Raw genomic sequence first — 26,017 nt, forward strand, 5'->3', positions numbered from 1 at the left:
ATATAACCTATTTATAATATTTTCTTTGTCCCGGTCAATTGTTGCCCTTTCTATTTTAGAGATACATTTGACAAACAATTTGATCCTTCATACAATCACACTCAATTTGTTTCACTTGTCATTTAATAATTGACCCTCTTTCTTTTCCTTGGTCTTTGTGTCAAAACAAAAGAATAATAATTGATCCCTCCGTTTTGGTTTTTTCCCTTTTTGTGTGCAAGTTAATATGGAAATATGTTGACGGTTGACCAGTACAAGGCCACTTATTAGTCTAGGAGTAATATCAGTCAATGGCAAAGTCGCAGATGTAGTGTGATTAATGTCAACCAGCAAGTCTCGTTTGTCAAAAAAAAAAAAAAACTAGCAAGTATCGGCAATGATAATGGAGAAATTGCTCAAAGTTTTCAAGTATGGCTAGACGGTCCCACATGTGGAAAAAATATATCGAGTGGGATTTTTTTGACAAAAATGGATCAGAAGGTTTCTCTTCATACGGTCATTTTCGTTTGAAAGTTTCAAACAGACTTTACATTTACAGCCAAATGTGACTCAGTTTAAATGGTCACATTTTACCATAAAAATGGTTACATAAGGGTGTTTGAAGGTTTCAGACCGAGAATTAGTGAAAATGGAGTGGGATACGGAGTACTCCGTAGTTGTTATGTTTTACATACCGTATTCCAACATTAAACAAGAAAAATTTGTAAGAAATGGTTTAGAAGTGAATGAATTTGTATTCTTAACAGAGGTTTTAGGTTTGAGGTAAGTCTCCGTGAGTGCTAAATCCATATCAGTAATTGTGAGACACGTACTTAATCTGATTCGAGTGAGAGACATGTATTGGTGCTATTTGCAATATGATTACGGTATTAAGGTTTTAGAGTTTATAATGACTGTCTTGAGGCGATATTGACCAAAACCATTGATATAAGACCGTAGTAATTAAGTAGTACCGGATATTAGGATTTTGGCCGAAACTTAAATTTAGTATTATGGTTAGAGAAGTTTGGAGGCAGAGTGTTGATTGGAGCCTATGTTACTTTGACACTTTAGAGGAGATCACATATTCATGTCCGACACTCGACCCATAAACATTGGTATAACATCCCGACACTTTTTTTAGACAAAAACTTATCAATTTTTCATTAAATAACCTAGTCAGACACTTAGTTGCGTACCCGTGACTGACCCTTCAAACCTAAATCAAAGTAACATGGATTGCCGCTATAGAATTCCTAGTAAACGAGCATTCTTTGTCTCATTTCTTGTCCTAGGCCGATCTCATTTTTATAGATTTTACAGATATTAAAGAGAGAGATGAATTATGAGATTTATGATGGAATGATATCCTATAAAACGATTAATACTACGAATAATAATTTTATAATAATAGCTTATTCATAATAGATGACATTATAAATTTACATGATACAACGGTTTTATTTGAAAATTTAGATTTCCACTTGTTTGAGGGTAGACTTAGATTGTCAAGCAGACAACATGTCATTAACTGCCGTGTTAAATAACCTTGTCAAATGCATGTGGTCATGTGGATAGAAAAAATGAAAAAAAGAGAACAACGATGTTGAAGGCCTCACAAGTCACAAAGTAACAAACAAGATGGAATTTAGTGTCATCTTTCACGCCCGACTTGGTGTAATGGACCAATGCACTAACGAAATGTTGGACTTGTGTTCTGTACCCGAGAGGACTTTGCAAAGGCTAGATACTCGTACACGGATGTGTAACTAAGTGTCTGACTCGGTTAGTTAATGAAAAAATGATAATTTAAGAATTGAAGGTAGGAGATTGTAGAGAGTTTATGAACACAAATGCAAACATGTCAAAGGCACAAGTCTGTTTTTTTTTTTTTTTTTGGCAAAATGAGACTTGTATAACACAAGCCGAGTTCGTCACTTGGGAAATTAGTAACCTGGATTTTGGCAGGATGTGAGAATTAGTAGTGGTGAGGTAATCAGTGATTGTTTATTTCTCACTTATATCACATACATGCTCGGTTAAATTTGAGTTTTAACGGCAAAAAATTAAAAATGTAACTTATAAACTTAAAAGTGCTTAGAAAAAATACATAAAAGCTCAATTACAAATTAGATCTATGTAGTACATCCGATGTATGTTCATTTTTTCCTTGAAAAGGTAGTTGAAAATTACAAAGTTAACTGAAACCTTAAAAGGTAACTGGTAAGGTAGCTGAAAATTAGGAGCTAACAAAGTAACTGATTATATAAAAAAATGTTTGGCAAACTAGCTGAAAAGGTAGCTGATTTTTTGTGAAATAACGTAAAAAGATATGATAATTATTTAATATTATAGATTGGAAGGGTAAAATAGAAAAATTAAATAAGATCAGGTAGCTTATTTATCAAATGCTACTCTATGTTTTATTTCAGTTAGTGTATCTGGTTAAGTAAGTTATTTGCCAAAAACTTACAAAAAATTAAGGTATATAAAATTTTGGTCAAATAAATTACCTGAAACATCGTGCCACAAACATAGTCTAAGAGTCCTAACATATAAACTAACTCCTAATATTTACTACTAATAATTAGTGCTTGTTTGGTTGCCACTTTAAAAACGGGGAATTGAAAAATCTCATGAATTAAGAAATTGGGAGTTGTTTGTTTACCCAAAATCACATGAATTTAATTTTTCTAGGCATTCTCAACTCCTCCATAATGAAGGAGTTTACCTAGGTCCCCTAGGTAGTTGGAAAGTCTAGTGTCAATTTAACTCTCGGGTGCAAACAAACGTGTTTTGGACAATTCACTTCGCGTGTTTTGTAAAAACATGGAAAATTAATTCTCGTACGGTATGGCAACCAAACGAGCACTTACATAAAATTCCTAAGGTGTAAATATTACTCCTAGTAACTTAAAACATTACTACTATAACCGCATAAAAACTCTACACAGAATAAATCGTAAGTAAAACTAATTTTACAGTGAAAGGAAAAAATAAATTGGAATGAATGGAGTTGTTTTAACAAAATTACTTTCGACGGTGGAACATTTAAATAGAAACGAAACAAAAGTTGCGAGCAATGAGTAATATTTCGAGAATACACATGGAGAATGCAACGAAAGTGAACGAGTTTACAAAGAAAATCGAACATTACAAACTCATACAACCATACTACTTTACATCATTTTCCAGTCTATACATGAGATGTTAGTTATTACATCTCATATTTTACGACCTTCAAATGAAAAGTTAACAACTTTGAAATGATTTATTGATGAAGCAAGTGACATTTAAGACGGAAAGTCATGTGGCTAATTATTAATCCTTTTGTTTACGAAACAAGTGCTTGAACCAATGAGCCGACCTCTTTGGATATCTCTTGAGAGTTTTGAAATCGACATAGACGATGCCAAATCGAGAAGTGTAACCAAGTCTCCATTCAAAATTGTCTAGTAAAGACCATGCAAAATAGCCTACCACATTTGCTCCATCGTCCATCGCCTTCTTTAGTGCCATCAAGTAGGTTTTGTAGTAATTGATTCTCTTCATATCATGTCTTCCTTGTGAAAGTGTCACATTTCCTGCATCATCCATGCCTGCATTTTGGTTTCACATACATCAATGCTTTAGTACACTATTGCTTCTCATCCGAACCATGCAAAATATGATGCATACCGTTCTCAGATAGAATAACTGTGGGATTTCCGTAATGCTCTTTTACATAAGTAACAGCCTTGTATAGACCCCATGGTACCTCATATAGCCAATAAGAGTTTGCCTGCCAATTCAACAACAAACCATCATATGCATTCTTGAATTGATTCAAAATACAGTTGTGTTGAAGAGTATTACCCTCGGACCGATAGGCACATTGCTTTTATTATCTGCAAAGCCATTAAAAAAGAAAACCAAGGATAAGCATGTAAATTTAGTAGTGTGGGTTATTGATTGATGTATAATTACAAGTGATGAGATCATACATGCGAATCCAGCATTCCAGTCATTTTGGTAGCCGGGCGTCTTAGACTTGCTTCCCAAAGGTGGATTGAAGATATAGTAAGATGTGTACTGATTAATTCCGATGAAATCGAATGAGCCTTGTACCATGGAAACCTCTTCTTCGGTGAATTTGGGTAGCCTCTCTTTCACTATTTCTTGGATTGTTCTTGGATATTTCCCGTACACTAAAGGGTGCAGAAACCTACATATGCAAATCACCACTTTAATCTCTCATCTTTTCATTAAATCAATTTCTGATTATACTAAGCTTGTTGTTTCATATCATATCTGCAAATGATGTCGAAAATAGAATTTTCATTACCATCCAAGATGGAAGTCTCTAGCTCTTTGAGCAGCATAATTGTCTGCTTTTCCTCTAGTTAATGGTTCATACCACACAAAATCAAGCAGAATTCCAATTCGGCCCTTCTGTTTCTCCTGAAACCAGCAAAAAAGACGGTAAATGTCATTGATTCAACATTACAGCAGTGGCGTCGTTAGAGGGGGTGCGATGGATGCACCCGCACCCCCCGAAATTTGGAAATGTATACATTTTAGTTTTCATTATTACCATTATTCTGCTCTGGTGTGAGTGGTAAACTGTGATGCTACCTTCTCCGACTTCTAGGGTTCAAATCCCGCTGCCCACAATTTAATTTTTTTCCCGCAAATTTACATATTTACGTGTATGCATTTTAGGTAAATATTATTTTCATGTTGTATACACCAATACACCTATTATTCATTTAAAATACTTTTGTAGAACGGTCTTACCCACGTTTTCATAAAACGGGTTTGTTTTTAATAATTTCTTTTACCCACTAATATGCGTATGTTGGATTCGTTTTACAATAATTTGATATAAAATTGCCATACACACGACTAATGGTTATGATTTCATGCCAAAATTATGGGTTTATTTTTTAGTCAATGTTACGATTTCATGCCATCATTCCTAATTCCTCAAGAAAGCTATTTTTTATTATAAATAAACTCTAGGGTTGATGTCCTTTAAGTCTCGCTACTAACTCGACGCATTCTAGTTAATGAATTTTTGCACCCCCACCGTCTAAATCCTAGATACGCCACTGCATTACAGTAGTCAAGAAATGAATGAAGAGTTCTTACTTGGTATTTTTGGCGGTATCTTTGAACAGCAGTAGCATGAGCGAGGATCAAATGGTGAGCAACTATGTAGGGTTCAGTACCGGAATTACCGGCAGTACAGTTACCATATTCTTTGGAGCATCTTCCGGGTGCATGGATGCCATTATCATACCCAAGTGCGGCTATAACTCTAGGCTCATTGAAGGTCATCCAATTCTTTACTCTGTCTCCATATGTCTTGAAACAAAACTCTGCATAATCTGCAAAATCTTTCCTACATTTACAAACAACAACTGTGTTTATTTATACATAAAATTTCATTTACTTAGCCAAAGGATAAAATATGTGAAAAGTGAAGATTCAATTAAGCTTGTCACATTACATACACGACTTTCGGGCTCAGCAAACCCATGTACTTGTTCTCTAGAGCAAGGGGCAGGTCATAGTGATAGAGATTTGCATAAGGAGTTATACCTACAAAAACCAGAAGGGATGTGAGTTAGCTGATAGTGATTCAAGTGACTTCATTTGCTTCGAGTCGTGCAAATAGACGGGATAAAGCAAAGATTAAAAATGGTTGGTTAACTGAGAAGGATACCTCGCTCAAGCAAATAGTCAATAAGTCGATTGTAATAGGCGACGCCTTTCCAGTTAATCTTTCCAGCTCCCTCTGGAATTACAATTATTAATGCTTCTTCAAAATGTGTTTGTGGTACTGATAAACTTGTTAGTATTGCAAGGTTTATTATAGCTTACCAGGGAAAATCCGAGACCATGAAATGGAAAAACGGTATGCATCTGAGTTAAGGTCAGCCATGATGTCCACGTCTTCCTAGAGAAAAAAAAATACAGAGTAGATGTTTTACTTACTACGGAATTGATATGACTATCTTCGATAAATTGTTAACTGCAAGTCTGCAATCCATATACATTGATCCTTAATCTAAGTCTGCAACCCATATATCAGTGTTTAAATCCAAGATACATGACATATTGACATACTTTTCGGACAAACTTCCCTGCATAAGTGGGTGTCGCAACACACCCCCCCAGCTGCAGTTGGAGCGGCTATGAGGAGAGCTTTAGCAGGTAGTGGGATAGTGGTGTACCACATAATATCCACCATGGGCGGATCGGAGGTGAATTTTTCAACATACCCGCTTCATATTCGTCTACCAGTTCATAGACTATACATCTGAGGTAGTACCTCTTACTGTTTATTTTCTGAGTTTTATTTTAAAGTTTTTGAGTTCTGCTTTCGTATAAAGTTTTTGAGCACATTTACTAAAACATAACACTAAAAAAATATAATATTGCTCAAAAACTATATTTATAAATGGTAATATGCTCATAAAAAATGTGTATATGCTCAAAAACTACAAAGTCTGAGGTATTGCCTCAGATGCGTAATCCTTTTTTCTCTTCGACTACCCGTCAATTATTAAAGTAACTTATATTATTATAGTACCTACGTTGAATTGTTCGTCTTTTTTGTCGACTAATATAGAAAATCTTAAATTTTGAAGTCAAAAATAAAATCTTTTCAAAAATCATAGCGACTTCAATAGGTTTTTTTTTAGGGTGAGCGACTTTCATAGTTTCACCAAGTATTGAATAGTGGGTAAATAGGAGGAGTGCGATTTTGAAAACTTTCACCTATTATAAATGATGAAAAAACTACTCCGTAGTAGACCTGGCAAAAGCGACCCGACCTAATTGATTCGATCCAAAATTAACTCGAATTGACCCGAGCCAGCCCGAACACCCGTAACTATCCCGACCCGGGAAAATGATCCGACCAAACATAACTCTAATTTAACCGAAAAGACTTGAAATAACTTATTCTCTCTTATTCATTTACCCGAAAATGACCGGACTCGAAATAACTCGACCCGCTTGACCCGAAAGTGACTCAACCAACATATCAAAACAGACCAAAAACTAGAAATGACCCGATCGGACCCGAATTAACCGGAAAACAATGAGACCTAAACCGACCCGACCTAGCCCGACCCGATTGACCGTTTAAGTTATGAGATACTCGTATTTCAAACCTATAAGGTATTAGTTTCTCATACCCTGATCCCCCGAGCGAGACGCAGTGGTTATAAATAGGGTTGCACATAAAGTAAACCGGAACGGTAAATCGGACCGACCCCGACCGGCCGGTCCGGTCAAGTCTGGACCGAATACAATCCGGTCCGGTCTCCGGGTCCATATAAATATTGTGACCGGTCTCCGGTCCAACAAAAAAATCACCTTAAATTACCTTTAAAAATAGAACCGATCCGGTCTAAACCCGGAAAAAATCGGACCTAAAGGGTTCCGGTCCGCGGGTCATTGCAGTCCAGTCCGATTCTGGACCGATGAACACCCCTAGTTATAAAATTGATATCTTACATATCAAATCAAGTGAGAATTAAAAAAACGTAAATTGAGTTACGGAAAAATACTCGATAATTTTACTTTTTTGGCAGGTTTTACCAAATAATAAAAATAACTGTTTTGATTCTTGACTAATGTAGCTCCCGTGCAAATGCAAGCTAATTTAAATACGGATATTAGAGAATTTGACAATTAACTAACGGAAAATTCACGTGGTACCCTCAAACTTTGTCATTTTTCACGTGGTACCCAACTTTTTAAGTTTGTGCACATAATATCCTTGAAATTTGATTTTCAAGCACAACTTGCCTTTTTATCGTTTTTAAAATTTTCAATTGGTCATAAATTATAGACCACAAATCGGAATTGATTATTTTTTTTTTTCAAATTGAATATCTCTTCGAGATCTATAGATTGATAAAACGAAAATGGTCATTCGGAAATTTAAGATTGAAGATATGGTTGATTTGAGATTTTCGTTAAAAAAAACCTATAAAATGTCAGTCGACAATTTTTTTTTTCACAAATCGTAGATTATGATGAGATAATCATTTTAGGAAAAACAATTGGTCGATTCAGAATTCCGGTCTAGGAGTTATGCGCAATTGAGTTTTTTTACAGCGACAAAAAGGGTATGTTGTGCATAAAAATCAAACATGGAGGGTATAATGTACACAAACTTAAAAAGTTGGGTACCATGTGCAAAATGGAAAAGTTCGAGGGTACCACGTGAATTTTCCGATTAACTAAACTAATACTTCCTCCATTCAACTCCATTTTGCAGGTTTCTATTTTGCACACTATTCACAAGCGGACATTCAACTTCAATTTTCTCTCGATACATAAGTTAAAATATATTCATGTGCGATCTTATTTGATTCGTCTTTAAGAGTACATTAAAAATATCTAATTTTTATAATTTTTGCAAATACATAGCTAAAGATATTTACTGCGTAAAAGTCGCGTTGGCAAACGTGATAAAGCAAATATGTAAAGTGGAGTTGAATGGAGGGAGTATAGTTTACCTCCATTTTAAAAAGGGTAGAAAATTTGCATATATAATTCCAAGTAGATATTTTATTAGCCTTATTTATGTAAAAATTAAACAATGATTTATGTTATAAAATTAATTAGGAGATAAATATTGTTTAATAGAGTATTCCGTAGTAAATATAAATAGTTTTTTTTTTTTTGGCAGCTTAAATATAGATAGTGAACATTAATTAATTAGGAAATAAATATTGTCTAGTAGAATATTACTTAGGCGGAAAATTTAAGCAAAAAAATTTGGAGATGTATTAATCTTTTACTAGTATACAACGATTTCAATCTACAAAGCGTCTTGCTTGTGACGGACAATATCCGTTACAAACCGAAGACCTCTCACAATAAAGCAAGTGGGTTGGCAAGTGGGAGGGAAAATGGAGCACCCATACATATTGTCACTTGCATCTTGTGAGAGGGGCATTATCCGTCTTCAGCTTGTAGCGGATAATACCTTTCTTCAATGAGATTTTGTGTTCAATCTAATACTCTAACTTTCTAGGAACCCAATCGCACCAGCTAAGAAATGAGTTTTGGTACTTTGTGTGTTTTACCAAATCACCCCTCTAGTCTTATTATAGGCATTGGCTCGGCCAAACAACCAAATTGGTAAAAAAAGTGAAGGGTATTCGCCAAATTGGTAAAAAAACTATGACTTGTGACGAATTGGTAAAAAAAATGAAGAATTGTGACGAATTGGCCAAAAAAGTTACATTTTGCTTAATTTTTCATTATTCCAAATAGATTTGACAAAACTACCCTTACACAAGTAATCCGATTAAAAAAAAATTGATCCTAGACTCGTCCTTAACAACTCAATTATGATCCCAAATTTGAAATAATCCAACCTTATTTAAACTCGATCGAAATCAGATACTTCTCCATTCTCCCATCCTTTTAAGTTATAAATTGACCATAAAAATGATGAAATCCAAAATGGCCTTTATTCAATTGACGCATAGCCAAATAATTGATTTTTGTGAAATGAGTCGTACTTAGACCGGTAAAAATGATCCAAAACCCGAGTTGTCCGACCCAATATAATCAACCCGAGATGCTTATTTATTTATAAAATCGATTATTATTCATAAATAACTTGATAATGACTGACCCGAAAATGACCCGAATTCAAATGACAAGACCTGAATTCTTGCAAACCCGAAATCGACCCGACTCGAAGTGACTGGTCCTTAGTTGGGTCATTAATTTGGCAAGGGTAGTTTGGATTATATCGGAACTGAGATGTCTCAAATTGCCATACTTGCCAAGATTTCAATTAGTGTTTTTAATTGGGTCATTAATTTGGGCAAGGGTAGTTTGGTCAAGTTTAGTTATAAGAATAGTAAACAAAACATGGTTATTACTTTTTTTGCCAATTTGTCACAATTCCACATTGTTTTTACCAATTCGTCATAAACCATAGTTTTTTTACCAATCCGGGGAATATCCTCCACTTTTTTTACCAATTTGGTTGTTTGGCCGCATTGGCTCACATTATAGCCTTATAGGCCATCCCGTCAATTCACTATATTTGTAACGCAAATTCTTATTTCAGACGGGTTATTTCCGATTTGAGATAAGACAGAACTAATGTAGTAATCTTATGATAAAATATTACCATTTTCTAATAAAATGTTACCATCATTTTGAGGGTAAAAAGTGACAACTTTAGTTATAACATTTTGTTATTAAATGTTACATTCTATTAAAAAAATGGTGACATTTGATCCGTTTTATTTCAGACCGTCTGAAGAAAGACTTATTGTATTTTTATAATTTCAGTCACATACCAATTTGTCTTTCATTTTCTTTGTGAAAGCTATTTAAATAAAAAAAAAATTATTGGACAGAAGAAATATTTGCTTAAATGTAATGAATTGAAACGAATGGATGAGGGATTTTTATAGTGATTTTAACAATTGAGAACTTTTGTTGTAAATACACTCCCAAAGAAACAATTATATAATTTTTGTTTTGAGGTAAACAATTACTCATATAATTAATTCAATAGTTCTTGGTATAGACGGGTGGGGCGAACAGACGGGTAAAGACCTCTAATAAAACGGGAAGGGGGACAAGGTGGGGCACCCCCATGTGCTTCCCACTTTATGGCAAATGGGTATTTTGTGAGGAGAAATGGTATCCGTCTATACGTATAGACGGATAGTGTTCGTCTATAATGAGAATTTGTGTAATTAATTAAGTACTAGTTTTAAACCCGTGCAAAATTGCACGGGTATGTATTTGGGCCGGTATTAATGTTTTTGGACTTTTTTTTTTTTTGCATTTCTATTGTAATTATCTAGTTGGTCTAAATCAGCGATTTACATAATTAATGTTTACACTTGTTTCAAATACGTGTTCACATGCGATGGTTTAAGAGGAAATAACGTAATATACTATTGTAAATAAATTTTGCATACATAAAAAACTTTACATCGCGAAAAAAGAAATATAATTTAATAATCAACTTTAACATAGGCAAATTATTCTAAAAATTGAAAATTTTCATGATAGTGGTTCTCGGGGATTTGACATTGATTGTTACGTATTTTCCGTAATCACCAAGTTTCTTGGAGGTATGAACACCTATATTCGTCAAGCATAAAGACAAAGACGAATTATTTCATTAATTTCTGTAAAATATTCACATTATTTGTTATTCAATCCCGTAAGTAAATGTAATTTATTCACGTATTTATGTAATTTTATTAGTAACTATGTAATTCAGTCCGATTATATGTAATTACTTTCATTTATTCCGATTTGTAATTCATTCCGTTTATATGCAATTTCTTTTACTTCTGCCGATTATCTATTTATTTCATTAAGTATATAATTCAGTCCGATTATATGTAATTACTTTCATTTATTCCGATTTTTAATTCATTCCGTTTATATGGAATTACTTTTACTTCTGTCGATTATCTATTTATTTCATAAAATATTTTCTATGACATAATTTGTCGCATGTTTGTCAAAGACGATTTAAAGAAATAAACTCTTTCCACGTAAACAGGACCTACCATTACCTGAATTTCCCAAAAAAAAAATAAAAAAAAATGGGTGAATGACGTGACGCCTCCTGGGTTGAGCATTGTCTTTTGCATTAATATAGATAAGATTGTTACGTGCTTAACCAGAGGGGTAAAGCAGAGAAGTGTCATAGAGCATGAGAAAGTGATTTTGTGTAAATTAAAATAATTGAGGGTGACATTAGAATGGTCGGACGATGGACTTATTGCATGTCTCATGTCTGGCCACGTTTTTGGTAGATGCGTAATTGGATTTGTCCAGGATAATTAGTTGTCTGAGGTAATGACTAATGACAAATTTATTTAATAATTGGTCTCCCTTGTGACGGGTTACCATTTGTGGCGGATATTTTGTGAGATAAAATGGTAACAAAATGGGTTAGTGGAGAAAGGGGACCACATGAATAGTGTTGCAGAGAGAGAAAAAGTGGGTACATTATGAGGTAAAATGGTATCCGTCTTCAGCTTGTGACGGATATATCATGTCTTCAATGAAAATTTGTGTTGATTTAAACTACCATGGATAAATCACTTGCCGTAATATATTCATTGTCACTGTATATTTTAATCTTGGAAGGCAGGCCTTTTGGACCAATCTTTTATTTTATTTGCTCTGAATTATGAAAAGGTGTATCAAAAACAATCCTTTTAAGACAAATGCACTCACTATTTTTTTTTTTTTTTTTTTTTTTGACAAACACTCACTATTCACCAACATTATGAATCATGATTCCTAGTTTATCTTCTGGCAAATCTTTTGGTTTTAAATATCGTCATTAGCAAGTTCAATGATAGGTTAGTTTTTACTCTATCCATTCAACTCCACTTTGAAAGTATTCCTTTTTTGTCCATTCAACCCCACTTTACATGTTTCCTTATTTGACTAAGAAAATAATCATTTTATCCCTATTAAAAATCTATATTTACAAAAAATGTCATCCATACCAACACTAATCCACCATAAAACCCCACTTTTATATTTTTTTTAAATATTTTTAACCCCTTCATTCTCTTTCCCTATGTATTTTTAATAGTTTTTTTTTAATCCGCTCCTTAATACCCGTGTAAAAAAGCAAACTTGCAAAGTGGAGTGAATGAAGGAACTATTAGTTTATTTTTGACACTTCATATTTTAAGTTACAAAATTTTTGAACTAGTTATGTATTCCAATGGTTTAGCTTAATTTTCTACTAACTTTATTGGACCTACATTTAAACTATTAACTTTCTATTGGTTGTTTTCATGTGGTAAGTCGATTTAAGACCAAGCAAACCTACATGGAGAACTCCAATGGTTTAGCCATTAGCTTGCAGTTTTACAAAATTGCAAGCAAATTCCTAAGTTAAACCATTGGACTTGCTCTCATCACTAGTCAGTAGTCACTAGTTCACTACATTGTACAATGTACATATACCAGCTTCTATCAAGATAGACTTTTTAATACTTTTTTAGACTTTCACAACAACAAAATGTTAATTAATGGAGTATTCCGTATTTAGATAAAAAAGAATGAGATAGATGGGTATATACCACTGTTGTATTATTAACATGATTAAATTCCTAATATCAACAATATCTCATACGGATTCTAGGAAAGAAATAAAATATATAATACTCCCTCCATTCAACTCCACACTACACATATACCATTTACATCCATTCAACTCCACACTACACCTTTCCTAAAAAGGAAATGAAAAAGACAATTTTATCCTAATTCCAACAACTTATTTACATCAAATGCCATTGTTGGCCCACTCTATTCCACCATAAAACCCCACATTTATATTTTTTTAACATTTTTAACCCCACCATTCTTTTCCCTATGTACTTTTAAACGTTTTTTTAATCCGTTCCTTAATACCCGTGCAAAAAGTATAAGTGTAGTATGGAGTTGAATGGAGGGAGTACGTACTTGGTAATCATATGGTAGCGTAAATTAAATGAGAACCATTGCTTAAGCAAGCGGCCGTTAAACAAAGCTTATACTCATATACTCCTTTTATTTCACTTTTATTATCCTCTTTTCTCATACTTTTATTCTAAATAAATAATTTTGTTTTCTAAATTTGGTATACCAAAACGGGTGGACTATCACTATTACCCATAATCTTTTAAATACCATTTCTTTTATCAAAATGACTTTATTCTCATTCTTCATAATTAAAAAAATAGACTCATAAAATATTAGTTTTACATCTATATCTTAAATCACTCCACTCCAAAATGGGAAGTAGGACGTATATAACAAAAGGGAAATAATGAGATTAATTTTAGCAGAAAAGTAGAAAGAAAGAATTTGACAAGTTGTGGTTGATGAGTTGAATGAAAATGACACGTGAAACATGCATGACTGTAATGTAAACAATAAAAGTAAGTAGATTGAAATGCAGACATAGACAATATAATAGAACAAATTGAGGGGAGGGACCTTATAGCGATGATACTGGTCGACTGTAACATCAGCGGTCGCATTTCCTGCAATCATCCCTGTTTTCACAAACCAACATAAATAAATGTCACTATAACGGCCACTAAAGTAGTTGCAATCACTATAAGGCATGTTTTTATCTCATTATAATTTTTCACTCAAATGTTCATAAAAAATAAAAAATAAAATAAGATACTCTGTAAAAAAACATTACCAGGGATCTTAACAAAAGCGTCCCAAATGCTAGGACCACGACCATCTTTGTGAGCCATGCCTTCAACTTGGTAAGCAGAGGTGGCAGTTCCGAAGACAAAACCCGAAGAGAAGCTCGCTCTGCTTAGCCCACCGGTGTCAAACTTTGTCGCAAGCGTTACCCATGGTGTTGTACTGGTCGCAAGTACGATAAGGAGAAGAAATGAAGGCATTGAGATACCTCTCATTGTTAATACATAGAATTATAAGAGAATGTAAAAAGCAGAAGAAGAAGAAGAAGAAAGAAAAAATGGTTTTCACTTGACAACGTTGCTAGTCTTTTATATAGAAGAAAGACACTAGAGAATGTAACGGATACAAATGACGTGTTTATCCATGGATTTTCTTCATTTTGATTTATGTCTATAATAATAATTATGAAGTGGATGATAGATCAATCATTACACTTGGGGAAATAAATTATTCGATTATTTATTTATCTATTTTATTTATGGTTTTACATGTCCGAGTCATTTGTTTACCTTCTCATATTAAGAACGAAGTTTTTTTATAGATTCTATTTTTCATGATTTATTCTCAACAGAGTTTCTCTAATTAACTTATTAACATTTAGGCACAGATTAGAAAAACCCTTTGATTTATCAGTTATCAACAACATCATCTCAAATAATCATATCCTCTTTTGTTGATATTTGTGTCAAAACCAAAAATAAATACAGTAAATGAGTGGGACCGAGCGAGAGTAATTATACACACGACTATGGAAGAGAGATAGAGTAGCAATAATCAACCATAACATTAGATTGTATAATAGGTCTAACTTGTGACGCATATCGGTCACAAGCTTGTAACGGGTCAATTATCACCCACATGGGTAGATAAAAGAAAAAGTAGAATGTATAGAGAATCGCAAATGACTCGTCTTTATCCTTCTATGTGAGTTTTATTTGAGCCGTTACAAGTTTGTGACGGATATCGGCGTCACAAATGAGAATTTATGTAGATTATAATGGCTGGTTCACCTGGTTGATAGAAATTTACTTTGTACAAAAAAAAATGTATTAAAGATATCCTCCGTATATAGAAGCTTGGTTAGATAAGATAAATAATTAAAATGTTTATTTGACGAAAAAATTTACGAGAATTTAGCTTCTCCCTCACTACTAAGAGAATAAAACTTCTCAATAATTTTCCCTTTAAAAGGAATCTAGCTAAATAAAGAAACACTCTATTTTTAATAAATGATTATCTTTAATTAATATATAGTCTTTAACCATTATTATTTTTTTTAACTAAATTATAATCTTTTAATTAAAATAAAATAAAACTGGTATAAATCTAAAAATTCTTATATGAAAACCCGATAAATTGATATTATAATTCGTATAAAAAAAATTATGAACTGACATTATTAATTTTGTTCTTTAAAATTATTTGAGAAAAATTATAAATTGTCATCATTAGCTTTGTGGTAAAAAAAATCATTAAAATACAAATTTTATGACTTTACTCAATTATTTAGATTAGTTTTTCATTTAAATTTTTTATCCTTATATTAAAATATGAAAAAATTAATAATATGTCAATTTTAAATCTATAAATAATTCATTATTATAAACTAAAATATCTATAAAATACATACAAGTTGTTTATTAAGTAAGTGTTGTTTAGTACACATATACTCCCTCTCATCCAACCCAAAGGTAACACTTGCTTTTTGCCCCTATTCATGGCCGTAAGGAATCTTTAATATTATTCCTAAAGACAAAATATAATCATTTGAAATCTTGTATGATTTATCGTTATGAATGCTATAAAAAAAATATCAATTTTTTTTAATTTTTAATAATATGTAATTAAAGATATTCACATTGCAAAACGTGTCTCGGCAAGTGTGATAAAACAATTATTATTTTGATTTGGATAGGAGAGAGTAATAATTATCACTCGTAATATTCCGCTTGTTTACCTTTGAATTTTGGCATAAGGACCAAGAAGAGGAAAAACCATTTAGAGATGTTGTCGAGTGCCTAAGTAAACAAGTGCACATGTGAAAGAACCCTTTAATTTATCATTATTTTTCTCATTTCTTTGGACTCTGTGCCAAAATAAATAGATAACAAATGACCCAAATAATGAGAGTAATTTTTATGTGATTGCACATACAATTGTCTCATGATATAAAAGGGTCACTAGTTCACTAGTTTTACCATTATAGTTTTGGTGTATGTATACTTGGCAAAATTAACCCTGGCCAAATGACCCAACCCGACTCGAATAACTCAACCCATACTCGAGTCGAAAGCCAAACTTGACCCGACATCCTCTTATAATAACTGGCCTGAAAATAACTTTTAAGTTTCTCTCGATTATCCTTAAATAACTTTTAAGTTTCTCTCGATTAGTTATTATCAAGTGATTTAAGGATAATTAACCCGAGCCAGATGATTAGTTTCTCTCGATTTAAATCTTAAGTTTTTTATAAAAGAAATCCGGAATTCGATTTTAAAACCTGTAAGTTTACCTCGACTTTCCATTACATTTCCGCTCTCCCGTTTGTTTTTCATTTTCCCTTTTCTATTCGCTTTTGAGGTGTGTGTTCACCTATAGACGGTTCTAAAGGATGATTCATGTCAGCCGACCCCAAATCATTTTGGGATTAAGGCTCTGTTGTTGTTGTTGTTGTTGTTGTTATTATTATTATTATTATTATTGTTATGGTTGGAAACTTATCATTCTTATCACTAATTAACTTGATAATAACTTAGCAGATCTAACCCAAATTCTTATAAATCCAAATTGACTCGGCATAAACTAATCTGACCCAACCCAACCGAATTAACTCGTTTGCCAAGTCTAAATTGATGTAATCACCAAAACTCAAAAAAACCTAATTATTATCCCATGATGTCACAATGGACCCTATTGTTGTTGAGTTCACTAGTTGAAGGGTGTAATAATCATCATGTTCCTTTTTCTGCAAATAAATTTGATCTTATACTCGTAATTACTACTGGTTTTAGTCATTATATTGGGAAGAATAATATAGAATATCTTGTACGGACATAGTTCAATCACAAATTCTCATTTGTGACAGACAATATCTGTCTATCACAAACTTGTGACGGATCAAATAAAACCCACTTATGTAGACAAAGACAAGTCATTTGTGATTCTCTATGTACTCTTACTTTTATCTTATCTATCCAAGTGAGTGATACTTGACATGTCACAAGCTTGTGCGGGATATACCCGTCAGTCCGTCACAAGAGAGACTTATTGTAGTTGAATACACTAGTGGCTAAATAGCAAGGAGGAGTAATGACGGGTGTACGAGTAAGTTGTTGAAATAATGTAGGGGCTAAATGGACCACGTCGAGCGTGATCACTCTCTATTAATTTCCACGGGAGAAAAGTCATGGTCCATGAATCAACGTTGGACTCCCTTGGCAATCGCATGCATATGCATTTACGTGCTTTGTTTGATCACCCCACATTATCGTCTATCATTATCACCAATTTGCATGACTATAACTGGTACTAAAGCTAATTCTTCATCAGTGCCTATTAGATTTGGCCTCATCCCGTCCAGTTCGCAAAATACGAGTATACCGATAGCATTTCAAAAGTTTCCAGAGCTAGTCTCCTAACCTGATCTAAACCAATTCAAACCCGCATTTGATCATGTCGATTTAGTAGCAAAATAAATACGAGGACCAGTGTGTTTTCATTAATTATCGTCCAATAATGGAAAAACGGAGAGACCATCCCATATCGATTTTGGCTGGGATGTTTAAAAGGAACAAAATATATGCAAATATTAGTGTGTACAAAACTAAAAGGGAGACTTTTAAAGAGTTTCACGAGATTTGAAAAGTAGGCAGTACACAAAATAACAAGATTCAGAAAGCAGTGGACAGTGGACACTATCACACAGACCTCGTGCCACTGATACAGGTCCACTGGGATCATCCTCATTACCAACTACATTCTCACTTCCCTTTAAATCCTGTGGGTCTCCCAACTCATGATATTAAATCTCGGTAACAAACATGACCTCGTCTAGGGCGGCCATAGCTTCATCCCTCAGTTGCTGGTTTGCTACCCCAACGAATATGGCCGATAACTGCATTAACCTTAATTTGTGTTTGATTTTGTTCAGGCTATATAAGACGAGTTCATTGGTCTGCTCTTTCATGCTGGTTGCAACCCATAATTAATACCATGTCCTCAATTATCAAGCCACACCACAAATGCTATCTCAAGTCTCAACAGCATATACCATTCAATTCAAGCCACTTTTCCTTTTAACTAACCCTAAACTGATGTTAACATTTACGTACCTAGAAATTAGAAACTTATCTGATCTACAGTCTACAAATGCGATTTAGACTGAAAAAACAATATACAGAGGAGAACTGCACGAAAAAGGCCCCTCACTAACACACAATCGACCATTTAACAAAAGCGCTGTGCAAAAGATAAAAAAAGAAAGAGGACGTTGCAGGAGAGCGTTCACTTACATTTCCTTGGTACTTAAACGAGTAAATCCGTTGCGAACATCAAAATCAATCAAGACGACAGTGAGATGAGATTGCACAGATCTTGTGCATTTATTTCCCTCTTTTCTTTGGATCCTTTTCGTCCAAGAGCGCCCTTAGCTAGCGCCCTCTTTTTCTCCTGCAACTCAAGTACTCTCTCTTCAATGGTGTCTTTAGCAATAATCCTCACAATTTTCACGTCCTTTTTCTGGCCGATTCTATGAACACGGTCCATAGCCTGTTCCTCAGTTGCCGGATTCCACCATGGTTCCAGTAGGTATACTACGGATGCAGCTGTAAGATTTATACCTGCAAAAAAAAAAAAAAAAGAGAAACCAATCCATCAACCATATAAATAACAAGTACCAGGATATTGTCTTACAATAAGTTATTGTCAAACTACTCCATTGCTGAAACTTTGTTTTGGTCTTGACTATAGGCATTGGTAGGGTTACTAAAAATTACTGTATTAAAGAGGTCACTTAAATTTACGAGTAAAGTTACCTCACAATAAGTTCGTGAGAAAACGGTCTAATACAAGAATTTGTGATAGCCAAACAAGGAGCACATGAGTATTTTAATTGTTCTCACATGTAGATTGACTCATAAAAGGCTAACTGATATACCTGTACCGGAAGCTTTCAAACTGGCGAGCAAAACAGTAGGTGAACTGGATTCTGAAGTATGGAAAGTTTCTATAACCTGAGCTCTCTTTTTCGCACTCATTGTCCCATCCAACCTCAAGGTCTTAAAACCAGCAGCTTTCAGAGGCTCTTCAAGTAATAACAACATCTTGCGAAATTGTGAAAATACAACAGATTTAGCAACCCCACTTTTATCCTTGGATTCAGAAAGAAGTTTCAAAAGAACAGAGACTTTAGAAGAAAGTTTAGAGGATGTTCCAGTGGTGGAGTTTTCTGAGGGCGGTGCAGTGTAGAGGTCGGACTCGGATATGGGATGGCGACACATGGGACAACTGGGTTTTGTGCGTTTTAGGGTTTTAATGATGCAGGAGCGGCAGTATATATGAGCACAACAAGTGATGACTGCATCTGTTGGTGGAGAAATGCATATTGGACAATCAAAGTCTTCTGAATCTTGCAGCAACAACATCATCTTTTCCAGTAGTTCAGGATTATTAGACACGTCTGCAAAGGAAAACACAAAAAGACATTATAACTTAAAATACATATTTCGAAAGGAATGACGACTTGTAAGATCAAATGCTAGTTATTTCTTCATGATACCAAAGTATCTTTGCTTTTCCAAGATAATTCACATCCAAAGGCACAATAGAAAAAGATCGCACTAGGAAAGCGAAATGTAATAAAAGCACACATTTTTTCAAGACAATTTGTATCCAAAGACGCAGCCATGAAATAGAAAAGAGAAATAATGCTATACTACCAGGTTGAAGTACTACAACACCACTTAGAAAACGCCTCACATACTCTCTATGGTGGATGTGGGTAATAGGAGAGTGGACACGAACCTTTCCTCTGTTAAATATGCAGGGAATATCTATCTGATATTCCCTCCTATTCTAACTTATATTCCCTTTGTTTTGCAATATGGACACAAATATTAAGAAAGATAACACAGTTTATCTTTTTACCCTCATATTACCCACCATTTTCTTCTCTTGCCCAACACCTACCCATCAACAAAGCCCCAACCCAACACCAGAAACCATTCCCAATCACCAACAGAATCCACCATGAACCACCACCAGCCAAATCCACCAAATGCCCTCACCCACCACAGACATCACTAAGAAACACCATCGAAACCCGCCTCCACTTCAATACCCATCCCAGCCCTTGAAAACCCTTATCCAACCCCTGAATCCCCCTCCCTTATCCCCAAAAAGCCTATAGCTTGGGGTTCCGGCGATGGGGGATGGATTTTCGAGGGTCGGAGCGGGTCTTTGGGCGGTGGTGTGAGTTAAAGAAGGTTAGATTAGTTGTAGGTGAAGAGGAGGCGGTGTTGTGGTGGTGGTGGGGTGAGTTAAGACTGGGGTGAAGTGTGTTGTGGAGAGAGAATAGAGTGAAGGGGCAAAGGGGTGAGAAGGTGGGGTTGTTCTTGTCCTTCGATACACAATTATGTTTCCAAATAAGGAAATACGGAAAACGCCGACTCAGTCCAATAAGGAAATGGGTAACATATATTCAAAACTGTTCTATCAATGGTGGTAAACCAAGAAGTTTCCAGCACTAAAAGGGCTGGAAAAGTAATATGCTTATTCCCTTTGATTTCACCTTTTGATCTTGATAAAGAATGACTATCAAATGAAGAATAATAACTGAAACATTCAGGCCACTATCTTAAGCTGTATAAGAAACGGAACGATCAAAGAAAACCAACCTTGAACATTATCAGCAGGGAGCAGTGATTTTATATCATGTGGACACAGTGCAACATCAGTAGAGATTTGGCGAAGCCTCAATATAATACTCAGGACAGTCGTATAGTTGCGTGTAACATTTCCGATATTGATATAGTTCTTAACAACTTGTTTGGCTTCCTCTTCCATACGATCATATAGTTCGCGTTCTTCTTGCATAAGTTCCACATAACAAGTCTGTATAGACTTAGATGGCAGCCCTATTAAGCTTTGTTCCTTTGTTCTTCTCAATGTCACAGTAGCCATTAAGACCTGCAACAAAATACCAGGATAAAGGCAGTGTTAAGATAGTGAAACATCATAATTCCAACCTGATCTACACAAAAAAAAAACAGATGCATTTTATGATTTTTGTCACTACGCTTTTGTAGTTTCGCCTTACAGATTACATTTCTTAGTAGAACGGAGCTAGAAACAAATTAACCTAAAGAACATTATAGAACAGGAATGAGGATTGAATTAGATGGTCTAACATGTGAGATCAGCTCAGTTTCTCGTGCAATAGATATTCCTCATTTACCCATACGATTAATGGGTTGATCTCATATATATGACCATCTCATATAAGTTTTTGTCATAAAATAAATGAGCTGCTGCAGAAAAACGGCATTGTCTACAAAATAACAAGTAATGTTTAGTTCCAACATAGGGAATTGTGTGACGTTAAAAGGAGAGACAATAAACAAATAGAAACATCTCAAGAATTTTATCATAATACAAGTTATTTGAAAGGAGATAAATGTACTACCTGAAGACGTTCAAGCCCCTTTGGATCACCCTGAGCTAATGGACGTTGCACAAGCCGATTCCAATAACTTTTATTAGAAAAAGGATCAAACTTTAGAAATGCCATAAGAGAGAATAGATCATAGGAACTGTTCTGTACAGGTGTCCCTGACACGACCCATCTTCTCTTGCCAATCAAAGCAGTGACGGCCCTACTTTGCTTGGCATCAGCATTCTTAATCAAGTGACCTTCGTCTAATATGATACGCCTCCAGTTCATCTTCTTAACAGGTGAACCTACTTGATCATCCTCCATTGATAAGGTGTTATATGAGGTAAGCACCATATCATACTTTTTAAGTTCCTCCACGTCATTAGTCCTCTCTTGACCATAATACATATACATATCCAACGACCCTCGCTTAGTATGCTCACATAGCTGACTAATCCACACCGAAAACACAGAAGGCGTGCACACAACCAATGTTGTTTTCGACTCACTACCTACATTATCATCGTCAACAGTATTAACAACCTTCTGTTTCTTCCTAGAAGAACTACTAGGAATACTACTAGCGACACTTTTCGGCTTTCTTCCTCTCTTTTTAGACTTCTTACTACTCGAAGCCTCAACTTTCTCCCTCTCATCATAATCCTCAGCGACAATTGCATCAACATTTTGAGCATTGATCTTATATTTATCATAAGCAATAAGCGAAAGCAAGGTCAAAGTCTTACCCAACCCCATATCATCAGCAAAAATCCCACCTTTCAAAGGCTCAGGCCTAACACTAGTCTGATAATTAGTCAGCACATTAACAAAATTCCCATCTTTTTCCTCCCAAAAAGGCGGCAAATCCTCGGAATTCTCCCTCTCAACTAACCACCCTAAACCTTCCTTCTGATGCTCAAACAATTCCGGAACAACCACCTCCTTAGGCGGCACTAATTTAGCCGCAGACAAACCCTCTTTCCTCCCCACATTCTCATCCACCAACTTAAAAATCTCATCGAGAGTTTTCACACCCTTACTATTCTTCCTCTCCTTCACCGCCTCAGCTTCGGAAAGCGCAAACGCCGCACTCTCCTGGCTCATCAACTCCAACCCACCTCTCAAAATGACCGATTTAACCTCATCAATAGCAGAAATTGGCGAAAATATATGAATTTGACATGGGATTCTATACCTGTTAGCATTCTTAAACTGTGGTTTGGGAACAATCCCTTCAGCAATGATCATCTGACAGTCCAACAATGGCGCTATAACCTTGGCAACATTGCGCTCAATGTGACCCACCTGGTAGCCACGCGTGTTGAGCACCTTGATTGCATTCTCGTCGTAAACATTTAAGGGTTCGCGAACTAAACCAACCATTTCTCGGCCGCTAATTCGACCGGAATAATATTGAATTCCGACGATGTTTGCGATTATGAAGCCAACCATGTAAGTTTCGCCGGTGGAGGAGAGGGAGAGGACTTGTGGGTCTTGAGTATAGTCATCGTTATCGTTGTCATCGTCGTCGAGATTAAAAGATGACATTTTTTAGGGTTTTGATTGGGAAAATTGAGGTGAATTTTGGGGATTTTGGTTAGGGTTTATGAGACTGAGAGAGGGAAAGGCGTGCCGTGGAAGATTCTAACCGTAACCAGGTGTCGTAGTTAAAGTTTAAACAAGGATATTAGGCGCGCCATGTATTATAAATCAACTTTTTTCTTTACGAAATTCCTTATCTACTTAAGTCTAAAAGAGAAGATAACTAGGTTGAAAGCCCGTGCGTTGCAACGGCTTAATTAACTTGATTATAATGAAAAAAATATTATAAAACATTAATGTTTACGTCTAATTATTTGTTTACATATGATTCAAATATCTCTTTCAAAGAAAATAAATGATAAATACATACACGTCTACCGTTTATTGATTATGCGAGAAAAATAAATAATAAACAAATTTTGCTATTAAAGAGCTAATAATAAAAACTCTAATAAGAGATCTCTAATAAGACAATACTTATGAGACTCAAAAAAATTTGGTTCGTATTTAAGTTCCAAAGATAACTCCTATTTATAATCATAGGTTCACCCCCACCTTATAGTAATTTTTCGATGTGGACAATTCGACTATTTATACATTATATATTAAAAACACCTACATTATTTTTCAATATGGAACAAATAACATTGTCAGAAATACACTATCTTTTTCGCACCCAATTCGACATCCAACCCGATTAATAATTAGAAATTAGAAAATAGAAAATACTATGCTATGTTCTTACGATTTTTCTATACTTATATGTATGATATGATGTTTTTTCTAAGCATATTATTTGTCCCATATTAAAAAATAATGTAGCTGTGATGAATATACTACAAATAAATAGTTGAATTGTCCCACATCAGATGATTATCAAGGTGGAGTTTCCTAAAAATTAATTTAGGAAACTATTATAAATAATATTTTTGGATGCAAAAACTAAAGTGTAGAATCTTTTAATTATTATAATTTATTATATTATATTATGTTAAAGTGATGTTTCTAATTTTTATATAAAAACCTATACATTTCATTTGGTAAAAAAATATCGTTAAACAAATTATGAAAATAATATAATTTGATTTGTGGTATCAAATGCTATCATTAAAGCATAAATTTCATATAATTTTTTAATATAAAAGATTGTGTACTTCTTATTATGTTATATGTCCTGCATTGAAACATAATCTAGTGTGATGAATATATTACATATAAATAATAAAATTTTCCCGCATCGAAAGATTAACACAAGGTGAGGTGATTCTATGATTATAATAGGAGTCATCCTGGAACTTAGATTGTATATAATGTATAAATATGTGCAACTGACAAGAAATCTATACTTTAATGATAACATTATTTTTACTACGAATCGAATCTTATTATATCATTTTCGTAGTTTTTTTAAAGATACTTTTTGGTCAAATGAAAGGTAAAAGCTTTTATCTAAAAATTATAAGCTATCACTTGAGTATAATATAGGAAATATGTGATATAATAATTAAAACATTCTCCACATTATTTTTAATATCAAATTATGGAGACAATGATATAAACTCTTAAGAACTCTTTAAGATAATATTTGAGAGATTTAAAAGATTTTGGTTTGATATCCAAGTTCAAAGGATGCCTTCTATTTATAATCATAGGTTCACCCTACCTTTTGTTAATCTTTCGATATGGGACAATTCTATTATTTATACGTTTAATGTGGGACATATAACATAATAATGGGCGCCGTTGCCGGGGAGGCTACTATTTTCTGTTTGTTTTTGCTTAGTTTGTCTTTTGTCTCAGGGAACTTTTATTTCCTTAAGACCGTTCTCATGCTACTTATCATCAGGTTTCCGCAGGATGAGAATGAGTCTTTTAGCTTTTATATAGACAGGTTTAAGGAATGGCTTACACCATTTACATCAATGAAAAATTAAAAGTCCAGGCTTACACCATTTACATCAATGATAATTGACTTTTTATAACTAAGAACAATCTAAAAGATTCTCACTTCAAAAGATCAGCATTTTGACTTGCTAAACATACTCAAAGTACACTTTAGTCACATGGTAATGTGATTGTCAAAGAATGTCGTGAAAAGAATTCATTAAACTTAATATTCCGTATCATTTTGTGGAATCATTCTACTATTCTTGTTTTATGTATATCCATTAATTGGAAAATTAGAATTCGTTGTGCAGATCCTTGGAGGAATTAAATTAGGTTTATTAAATTAAGTTTTAGGGGAAAGATTGTGTAAGAATTAATTTGATTAGATTTTAGGTATGAAGGGTATTAGACGGAAAATTAATGAAAAAATGTATGTGAAAACGTAAAGTTCGTATGTGAAAAAGTAATTCCGTTATAAAGACATCCTCCACATTATCTTTTATATCATATTATGGAGATAATGATACAAACTTTTAACTCAAAACTCTCTAAGACAATACTTGAGAGACTCAAAAGATTTTGGGTTGGTATCTGAGTTCCAAAAATGTCTTCTATTTATAATCATAGAATCGGCTCATCTTATGTTAATCTTTCGATGTGGGAGAATTCTAATATTTATAGTTCACTGTAGAACATATAACATATTAAGAAGTACATCATCTTAAATAT

The 26,017-nt window shown here is 34.1% G+C and overlaps 2 protein-coding genes across 2 annotated transcripts; both read right to left on the reverse strand.

The window, feature by feature from the left end:
• Positions 1 to 2,995: 2,995 nt before the first annotated feature.
• Positions 2,996 to 14,626, reverse strand: LOC141600428 (beta-glucosidase 44-like). The gene is made up of 11 exons (XM_074420664.1): positions 14,198 to 14,626; positions 13,984 to 14,042; positions 5,845 to 5,920; positions 5,687 to 5,758; positions 5,475 to 5,562; positions 5,110 to 5,362; positions 4,304 to 4,419; positions 3,963 to 4,183; positions 3,835 to 3,866; positions 3,658 to 3,760; positions 2,996 to 3,578 (listed from the first exon to the last, which is right to left on the reverse strand). Exons 1-11 carry the CDS (start codon positions 14,421 to 14,423, stop codon positions 3,301 to 3,303), a joined length of 1,524 nt encoding a protein of 507 aa, XP_074276765.1. The 5' UTR covers positions 14,424 to 14,626; the 3' UTR covers positions 2,996 to 3,300.
• A 3,875-nt stretch (positions 14,627 to 18,501) lies between these two features.
• Positions 18,502 to 23,545, reverse strand: LOC141600429 (putative SWI/SNF-related matrix-associated actin-dependent regulator of chromatin subfamily A member 3-like 1). The gene is made up of 4 exons (XM_074420665.1): positions 21,890 to 23,545; positions 21,102 to 21,393; positions 19,364 to 19,885; positions 18,502 to 19,046 (listed from the first exon to the last, which is right to left on the reverse strand). Exons 1-4 carry the CDS (start codon positions 23,405 to 23,407, stop codon positions 18,769 to 18,771), a joined length of 2,610 nt encoding a protein of 869 aa, XP_074276766.1. The 5' UTR covers positions 23,408 to 23,545; the 3' UTR covers positions 18,502 to 18,768.
• Positions 23,546 to 26,017: the final 2,472 nt, after the last annotated feature.

The sequence above is a fragment of the Silene latifolia genome, chromosome 9, assembly GCF_048544455.1.
Source record: "Silene latifolia isolate original U9 population chromosome 9, ASM4854445v1, whole genome shotgun sequence".
Lineage (NCBI taxonomy): Eukaryota > Viridiplantae > Streptophyta > Magnoliopsida > Caryophyllales > Caryophyllaceae > Silene > Silene latifolia.

Excerpts from the sequence above, each read along its gene's own strand:
- LOC141600428 (XM_074420664.1), bottom strand. The coding sequence starts at position 14,423 with ATGAGAGGTATCTCAATGCCTTCATTTCTTCTCCTTATCGTACTTGCG. Across the intron at positions 5,921-13,983 it reads ACCAGTATCATCGCTATAAG|GAAGACGTGGACATCATGGC; the intron begins GTCCCTCCCCTC and ends TTTTTTCTCTAG. Across the intron at positions 5,563-5,686 it reads TGACTATTTGCTTGAGCGAG|GTATAACTCCTTATGCAAAT; the intron begins GTATCCTTCTCA and ends TGGTTTTTGTAG.
- LOC141600429 (XM_074420665.1), bottom strand. The coding sequence starts at position 23,407 with ATGTCATCTTTTAATCTCGACGACGATGACAACGATAACGATGACTAT. Across the intron at positions 21,394-21,889 it reads AGGGGCTTGAACGTCTTCAG|GTCTTAATGGCTACTGTGAC; the intron begins GTAGTACATTTA and ends ATTTTGTTGCAG. Across the intron at positions 19,047-19,363 it reads TTTGAAAGCTTCCGGTACAG|GTATAAATCTTACAGCTGCA; the intron begins GTATATCAGTTA and ends TTTTTTTTGCAG.